The 9931-nt window shown below is 39.9% G+C and overlaps 1 protein-coding gene across 1 annotated transcript in view; it reads left to right on the forward strand.

Annotated features, from left to right (window-relative positions):
- Nucleotides 1-9931, forward strand: part of chrna8 (cholinergic receptor, nicotinic, alpha 8) — a 41766-nt gene that overhangs the window by 10004 nt on the left and 21831 nt on the right. Inside the window, exon 2 of the mRNA XM_034897180.1 lies at nucleotides 4063-4202. Coding sequence (XP_034753071.1) covers nucleotides 4063-4202 — 140 coding nt within the window. The remainder of the gene's footprint in view (nucleotides 1-4062; nucleotides 4203-9931) is intronic.

The following is a 9931-nucleotide window of genomic DNA, read 5'->3' on the forward strand; positions in this document are numbered from 1 at the left end:
GTTACCTTTAGTCTTGAGCTGGGTCTTAGGGAAAGCCAGTTACCTTTAGTCTTGAGCTGGGTCTTAGGGAAAGCCGGCAGAGCCCTGCCTGACAATCTGAGGCTGCACTGTGACTGTGACTGGGCGTCAGAATGAAGTGACTGTTACAAATGGTGCGGGGGAAATGTTTTCATAAAATGAAATGAATTGATTTGCAATAGCCTCATAAAGATTTAATAACAACAACAACGCAAGGCTACCGTTTCAAAATGAAAGAGTACATTTCTTAATTAGAGCACTCACATAAGAAGGTAGCACCACAGATGGTTTTTGGCACTTAAAGATTCTCTGTCAAAAGCAGCAGCTTGAGGCTAGCAGCTCTCTCACAGGCAATTTGTTAACATTAGTTTTTGATCTACAGTAAATTTTCCAGCTTTTGTTTATCATGTTGTGTGATTGTGTCTGTGTGTGTGTGTGTGTGTGTGTGTGCATCTCCTCCACACAACTAACAGAGCTGTCCGTGGTCCTAAAACAACAGCTAAGCCAGTAGTTCCAGTTTGTAGATAACTTTTTTCCAGGTACAGTATTCTTTAAATTTAAAACTACGTGAAGGGAGGTCAAAACACAGCCGATATGATCTCATCTTTTAGTCTATAGCTGAGCAGCTGGGCTTTGTACCGGCTAAAGGCTGAATGTAACCAAGATGATATGAAAGCATGAATCATGTTTTCGAGAGGTCGAGAGCGAAGAAGACCTGATGCTCCTTAGCTGGAAAAAACACAATTGTCAAATATTGGAGCATGTTTCTGTCTGCAGGTTTAACATTTACAGAAAGGAAGCCAACACGTTTTTGAAAAATTGGAGGATCGCAAATACTTTTTACAGATTTGTTTCATTCAGCGGGAGAAAAAGGAGAGAGGAGCATTTGATGATGCCTAATGTGAATTAGCTTCTTCAGAAGGAAGACAGTACTCTGTGTATTTCTCTGCTTGAACCCAACAAAACAAATTGTTCAGTCATGTACTTGACTGTGCCACCTTCTGTCTCACGGGCAGGAGGTACAAAAAAAAATTGAGAAAATTGATCGTAGAAAAGTGATATTTTGTTACAAACACTGGAAACACTTTGGTAGCAATAGGGAATTGATTTAAATGAATGAAGGCTACTATTATAGGTTAACTGTATCAAGAATAATCCATTAATCCGTTAGCTAGTTAGTCAACTATTACATCAATCGCCAACTATTTTAATTATCGATTAAGAATCTTATAATTAAGCAAATATAATTGTTTTATGTAAAAAGTAAGAGTTACATGTGAATACTAACTGCTTTAATGTCTTAGTTTTGGACAAAACAAGACAGTTAAGGGTGTCATCTTGGGCTTTGGGAAACACATTTCTAATTATATTAGACCAAACATCTAATTGATGAATGGAGAAAATAATCAATAGATTAACGGGCTTGAAAATGATCGTTAGTGGCAGCCCTGTGTCCCAGGTTGCTACTGATTCAGGTGTCAGGGCTCTTCACTGTTAAGCCCAACTCAATGCAGCGTGTTTTGGCTCCGCCCGCTCCACTCCATCGACTTTTGCTGGCTGCCACTCTCACCCATTATGCAGATTCGCCGTCACGCCAAGATTTCGGGGCGCCCCATCTGACACTCTCCAACAATCTCACACACAAACACAACGAGCTGTATTTGTTTATTTTTGCATCATTAGCTAATTAGTCATCCACTCAGTCACTGCAGACGCAGTCACGTCTTAGCTGTCACTCTGCGATTGCTGGAATATGTTGAGACAACATCTAATTTGGACAAGGGTCACTGGGGACATGCAGGCTGAGACCTTTTCATTCTGGCTGAGATGAGACACTGAAGGATGAGGGAGTCTGGAGGTTTTGTAAATGTGGTTACGAGGACATTTTTAAGTGTTTTCCAACCATTTCAAGTGCTTTCCAACATTTGAAGGTTCTACTATGAAGACATCAGTTTTGATAATTAAAACTGTGTTATACTACATTGTCACTAATCATATATCTATACACCATCCTTCACTTTTGTGAGCCCACAGAGGACGTTTATTAACAAATGGTTATATTAGCTTACTGAATTATAACTTACTTACTCCTCTTCATCCCCTATGGGACATGAATTGTGATGAAAAGGTATTACATGTTTATAGACTGCTTATAATGTTGGGTAGTGTTATCATCAAAACTTTGGCATTTGGGTCAACCCATCAGTTAAACGCAGAGAGAAACTGAAGTTACATGTGGAGAATGTACCTGTTGAGCAAGCTCAACAAATTACTCTCTATAATCAGTAGATGGTACGTGATGATGTTTGAAGCACACTGACATGTTTGTGACTAAGAAGGGGGGCTCCAAGTTTCTAGCTGGTCATTAGTCTCATCACATCTGGACAACAGTTCAGTGGATTGGGTACTATCGGGAATGGTCCTTGGAAACAGTAGCCTCCCATGTTAAAATCTAAGGCTCCTATCAACCCTTCATTTCAATTCAATGATATTTATTTAGCGCCAAATCACAACAACAGTCATCTCACAGAGCTTTTCATAAAAGAGCAGGTGTAGACCGTACTCTGTGATGTTATTTACAGAAACCCAACAATTCATCCATCCTTCCTCTTCTGATCCCATCATTACTAAAGCCACTACTGGGCTTTGTTTAATGTTGTCAATGTAAATGTTGTGTTGTGGCACCAGCTGTAATCAATAATGCGTTTGTTCTTCTTGTGAGTACAGTTTCTGACCAGGCAATCTAGTGGTGGTACTGTAAATGTAGTTTACCATAACTGCAAACAACTGCATTACTGTAATATATATAGTGTTTCTAATGTGCTGGATTTACTGTGAAGTGTCGTTGAGTACCATGTAATGTGCTAAATAAAATAAATGTATAATTACTAGTATTGTTTGTAGTATAAAGCAAGAATATACTATAGATCCCAGACAAAACTGAAGGGCCAGACTGAGAAAAAGTTGCAATTAAAAGCCCATCTGCTACTTCAGCAGAAACCTCAGCCAGATGAAGGACCAATGAGTCAGGCAGACTAAACTAACATATTCAACTAAACAACCCCCTTTTTGAGCATTGTTTTGTTCAGTTGTTTTTTTTTGATAATTTTAGTTCAGTTTGTCTATTGTCTATTAATAAGGTGTGTGTATGTGTGTGTGTGTGTGTGTGTGTGTGTGTGTGTGTGTGTGTGTGTGTGTGTGTGTGTGTGGACACCAGGTAGAAAAACCTCTGTTTTGATGAAGCTAATAGGGCCCCTAAATGAAAATGACAAGGATTTAGCGATAGAAAAACCGTTTTATTTGGGCTTTGGAATAATAAGAATAGCTTACAATACCAACTCATGTTTCAGGATTGTGTGTCAGGAGGTTGAAGACTTAAATGTTAGTGTTTTTACAGAAGCATTGGTGAAAGACAAATGATGCTAGCTGTGTTGTACCGAAGAGAAGAAATGCTACCTTCATTACGACTGGGTTGAGCGTAGGCATCAGGGACTGTGCTGTAATATTCCTTCCTATTAAAGATGAATGCCTCGTTGTTCAGTGTAAACCTCTTGGTGAGACCTAATACATACAGGGACACAAAGAGAAAGCACAGTCAACACATTTGAGGGCCACTGAGTCCATAATGTGCTCATTACATTGACATATTGTGACTAAATAATGATTTCTTGAGGGATTTGGTAAGCCATGAACAATGTTGGAAATAATAGCCCTGATTAGATCACAGGCATTAGTATGCGGGGGAGAATATTTTGAGTAGGTTTTATTAAAACTAATGAACTGATGATGTTGGTATTATAATTAAAATGTGTCAGTTCTATTTGCTCAAATTTCTCTTTTCATATTTAGCATGCAGTTCTTCCATTTTCCTCTCTCCCCTCTTACTCTTCCCTTATACACCTGTAACTCTATTATTCTTTATTCTTCATATCTCTTACACCACACGACGAGTTCTATCCTTTACCTCTTGCCTCTCTTTTATCCATCCATCATCTATGCATCATCCTTCTGCCATTTACACTGTTCCTCCTCTTTTTGCTGCAGGTTGCCATGGCGGTGTGTACCAGAGGAAGCTGTACCGAGACCTGATGGTAAACTACAGTCGCCTGGAAAGACCCGTGCAAAACGACTCTGCACCCATTGTTGTGGAACTCGGCCTCACGTTGCTACAGATCATTGACGTGGTGAGTGTGTGTGCCTGTGTGTGTTTTGGCAAGGTATGGGGTATGTTTGAAGAAAAAACGAGGATGCGTGTGGACACAGAGACTGAGAAAGAGAACTCTCTTTGTCAAAGGTTTTTCAAGATTTTTCATTGTGTGTGTGTGTGTGTGTGTGTGGATGTTAAATGTATTTCATCTGATTTATCCACAGCAAATGTGGAGCATGTTAATGTACACACTTTATCTTCCTCTGAACTAAAAACTGTTTTTCCACCAGTGACAGCATCCAACCAAGTGAGACTATTCATCTTTGAAAGAGCATCTTCTTTGGTTCTCCCCTGCATACTTTTTGATTTAATTACACGACAGACCCTCAGTCTTTTCTTTCATTCAGCAAGAACACTTTTCATATTTTTGCCAAACTGCTCCTCACTCTTGCCCTCCTCCGTCTTTGAGTTATTTCCATTGCGATCTCAACTATTTTTTATGTGTCTCCTATGAAAGAATAGTTTAAGATTTTGGAAAATATGCTTATTTTTATGTTTTCCTTTTTATATTTCCTATAAGGTAACACAAGGCAACTTTATGTGTACAGCACATTTCATATATAGGGGTAATTCAATGTGCTGGATTTACCCTGCAGAGATCTGAGGAGCAGTTAACCTCAGAAATCCACCGGAGGTTAAAAATCCACACAAGGGAACAAAGAAAGTGGAAAAGAGCGACATCTGGCGGATCCCAGTAGTAGAACGTCAGAATTAGAACAGGCTACCTTAGACATAGTGACAACAGACAGACTTAAAGTCAAGAAAAGAAAAAACTTTGATTATTTTCCTTCCTGCTGAGAGTTAGATAGAAGATCAAGACCACTTTTTTTTATCTGTCCATTCAATACACCATTATACATCATTAGATACAGCGACAGCCTATTAGCTTAGCAGATAAACTATAGCATAAAAAGGTCAAAGACGAAAATTCCCTTTATTGGGGGGGGGGGGTTCCTGAGTAATTGCACTCAGCCAAGAAGTAGTCGGGTGCACAACTAAAAACCCTAACATGACGTTTTTATCTAAATGAAATAGACTTTACTAAGTTAGCTTTAGGAGAGTTGGTAGGAGCTTTTTTTAACATTTGAACAGAATCCAACTGTTTCCAGTCTTTCTGTTAAATAAACTGGCTGCTGCTGCTGTGGCCTTATATTTACCATACAGATAAGATGAAATGTTTGCCGGTGACTCTCTATTCACTACTCATTAGCTCTTTAAATGCTTCCTGGACTCCCTCCAAGCCCAAACACAACACCACTGTTTCTTCGCCTTTGTTATTATCTAAAACGTATGATGTTGTTTAAGAGAAAAGCATTGTTTAAACATTAGTTCTTATTTGTGTGTCCTACATTTTACACCCAGAAAAAGAGATACCCAGAAACCCCATTTAGCTCATTGTGGCCACTGTCCTCCCTTTCTCTGTCACTCATCACTCATTTTCATGTCAATGCCTGGGCTCTTAAAACCACATTTTAGTGCTTTGGCTAGAGTTTCTGTCACATTTCATTGTGTGCATTCTTCTTTCTGTGTTCTCCATGTGTTTTGTTGTGTGTGTTTTCTCGTGTTGTCCATCTCATGCACCTATCCTCTCTCCAACCCACCCACAACCTCCCGCCTGTTAGCCCCACCACACAGCCGGAGCACTCATCCAAAAAACACAAGCCGACACCCAGTCACATCCCTGAGCCAGCCCTGTCACAAGACGTGTATGTCTTCTCAAGACAACTATATGGTGGTAAGAGCCGCACGCAGGACTGGAATATAGGATTCCCAGTTTATTATTAATACGGGCAAGTCTCCTGCAACTACATTTGAATGTATTCATAGAGGTGGTAAACAACAGACTGGACATAGAGAGACAAGAGGCGAGGCGGTCTTCAGAGAGAACATATGGCGCTTTTGAAACACAATGTGAAGAGGCCCTTTAGTGCGTTAATTTAATTTAAAATGTAAATAATTTGGTGAGAAGTTACAGATAGAGTGTTGCGCTCAAGTTATGACTTATATTTGATATGGTCTCTTGTATTTGTAAAGCAATTTCATAGATTATCCATAAATCTATAAAGACCAAAAACAAACATTTATTTGTTGAAAGCATGTTGAATATGATTTATAAATGCGTTTGTGTTTGCTATTATTGTATCGCTAGTTGTTATTATTGTTGTAATTTGGTAAGATATACTAACTGTGCATACATTGTCATACAGAACGATATAATACAAACCCAACTTGTTGTGTTGTTAACTACATTGGGTTACACTTTACTTGAAGGTATCTACCTAAGAGTGACGTAACACTGTCATGAACGTGTCATGAACATTATAAACAAGTCCTACATGTTTAGGACATTAGGCTTCTTTTAGTAAGTGTCATTCGGTTTTATCATGACAAGTTACGGTGAGGGTTATGTTTAGGGTTTATGTGTCATGACTGTGTCATGACTGTGTCATGTCACTCTTATGTAGATACCTTCAAGTAAAGTGTTACCCTACATTGTTAACTCAATACATAATGCATAAGCTGGCAAGACCATATAAATGAATGCTTACTTTGCAGTTGTAAATAATGTAAAACTGGTTGTGTGTGTGTGTGTGTGTGTGTGTGTGTGTGTGTGTGTGTGTGTGTGTGTGTGTGTGTGTGTGTGTGTGTGTGTGTGCGTGTGACCTTTGATTCCTCCATCTGCTCTGGATAACTAACGGGGGAACTGGGGCAGGTCGATGCCCAGAGACGATGAATAATGACAGACAAGCGCAGGACTGGTCACCATCCAGTATGGGAAGGGCCACCATGTGCATACGCAGCTTACAAAGAAACCAAGGTTCAGTTATTAAGTACATGCCAGTACTCAAGCACTGTACTTTAGCACACATTTGAGGTACGTGTACTTGACTTGAGTATTTCCTACTTGAGTCCTGGACTCAGACTCTAGTCTGACTCGTTTGTTATTCTCTTGCCTAGTGATTCTACTCAGGTAATGGAGACTCCACGCACTGGGGACACAAGACTTGACTCACACTTGACAGTTGGTGACTCAAGCACAACATTTCCTGTAGCTGACAGCACAACAGCCTATTTGTAAGCTTATAGGGTCTTGCCCTCCTGCTTCATCCCCGCCCCTTCCCCCATACAATGTTAAAGTCACCTGACTTCTTCTAGAGAAATAAATCCAGTTCTAACGAGGCTAAACTCAACGGCAGAAAGCAAAAAGGCCTATTTCCCCAAAATGTTTGCTTTAAGTAAAGGACCTGAATACTTCCTGCATCACTTCTAAGGTGACACATAGGTCATGGGTGGCTTGTGGCTCGGAGTTAGAGTGGTCACCCCAAAACCACACAGTGGGCGGTTTAATCTCAGGCTCCCGCCACATGTCAACGTTGTCCCTGAGCAAGACACTGAACCCCCAAAAGGCTTTTAGCTGTCCACTGCTCCTAATACCTAGAATGGGTTCAAATGCAGAAATCAGAAACAGAAAACAAAACATGCAAGTCTAGAAACAAAAAGAGAAAGGATCAAAGAAACAAACTTCCTGACAAAGATCCACACAGTCAGAAACTTTAAATAAATGTTGCTTTGCATAATCCAGTTGGAAGTTTTGTGTTTGTGTTTACATTGGATTCTTTTAGTCTTGAGAACGAAGTAAATGTAGAGAGACATTCTCCATGTGCGCTTTCTTAAGCGGGCTGTGCTGCCTCCTCTCTCTGTTGTGGTGCAGCAGAAGATTCAACCGTATCCATTTAATTTTTTAAACATGACGGCATCCTGTTCAGTCTGCATGTCAACAATGTGCTGGGAACGTAAAGAAAATCTATTGTGCAATCTATTGGAGAAAGCCCTTAAAGGATTTTGCAATAGGATTCTTGATTTCTTTTCTTCGTTGTTTGTCTGATCGGCATCTTTGAATCACCGATGCTCTGAGAGGGACTAGAAGAAAATATGTAGGGATGCTGTTGTTCCCTTCTAGAGATAAACCACAGATGAAGAGCCAATAAACATGGAGATTTAAAGTAAAGCCCATGTTTTTGTTCTTGGCAATATGATGTCAGATGAATTACAATAAAATACAGTTGGAGAATGCCAGTGTCCATCAATCCACAGTCAGTCTGTCCAAAACCAATCAGAGCAGATTTATGGGGAGATTAAGTGGGTGTGACAGAGCTGATAATGCACCCTAATGCAGCTGAACGAAATCCCACATAACACAAAAGCGAGGTCAGGCACAAAATAGAGCAAAAATACAACAACCTCAAAATCTCCACAATTGCAAGCTTGATCACACTCCCCTCCCCCCCCCAAAGGAACAAAAAAATGTTGCTTTGTGAAGAAAACAATGGGAGGCTGTTCTGTTTCACCAGCAGAGAAAGGAGGCTGTTTAGAAGAAGGACAAGGGGAGACAAGGTTCGAGCGTGAAGGGATTTGGGGGGGTTGGGGGGGGTGGGGGGTGGGGAGGAGGTGAGGATGGAGGTGTGGTTGAGAGAGAGGAGCACCGATTGTGTTAGAATTGATTTTTGACGACACAAGAAGTTAGAGCCAGTTTGCTCTGCTCGTCAGAGGGTTTAAGTACCTTTCAAATTTTGACCATGCAGCTCAATAATAATGACAGATAAAAATAATGGAATTCTATGTACTATATGGATTTTCAGGTGCTTAATATATTCACAGTGATGATGTGAAAAACAATATTCATATTCATGCATGTATGAGTTGTAGTTCCAAACCTGGGTGTAAAGTTTATCCATGAATATGTTGCATCACTGTCCATGTTGAATGTTTTGAGGAGGATGGGGGGAAACCTGATGGAGAGAGATACACAGGTCATGGAAACGCCAGTCTTCATTAGTGCATTAGTGGATGAGTGGATGAGTGTGAGTGATGATCTGGAGAAACAAGTCCTTAAACTCAAATCTACAAAGATTAAAAAGTACCCTGGGAAGAATTTGACCACTAGTAGCACTATGCTATGTTACAAGTGGGTCGCTGTTGTGTTTGCAGTGAGCAAGCGTGATTCATCCTGCATTGGGTTTCAACCCATCTACTGGTCAACCAACAGCTGGTGGCAACAACATGCTACACATGTAGCTATGCGCCTGCAGAGGCAAACATCTTTTGGGCCTCAAACATGATTTAATAAAACCAGAGAGCAAATTACTCTTTGGTGGAACCGCTACCAACTCTTGGACATCTGAAATGTGAGGGGTCACAAGACAAAATGGTCAGAAACCATCGGTTTAATCAATTGGAATATATTTGAGTATCTTATCATCTGTTTTTTTTAAATGTAAAATCTGAAAAGAACTACTTACTGCAGTGAAATAATGTGCAGTATAAAGTATAATAATTGCCTCTTAAGTGTAGTCGAGTAGAAGTATAAAAGTAGCATGCTATTTATTTTTTAGAATATATATAATATAATAATATTCTTCTGCTATTTATCAACTCAGTTGTTTTTTTTACATAAGGCACTTGAGTAAATGAACTTAGTTACTTTCCACTACTGGACCCACACAATGTCATTTGGTGAGAAACACCGAACACAAACCTTACTTTGGTGCAAAGGTTACCTTTAACTGGATCAACTTCAGGCCTTCTAGGTTAATCACGTTTAGGAAGTCATCTTCAGATGTGAACTGCTTTCCTGGCAGACAGACAGACAGACAGACAGACAAACTACAGACAGACAGACAGACTACAGAAAGACAGACAGACAGA

This window comes from Etheostoma cragini, chromosome 2 (assembly GCF_013103735.1).
Source record: "Etheostoma cragini isolate CJK2018 chromosome 2, CSU_Ecrag_1.0, whole genome shotgun sequence".
Taxonomy (NCBI): Eukaryota; Metazoa; Chordata; class Actinopteri; order Perciformes; family Percidae; genus Etheostoma; species Etheostoma cragini.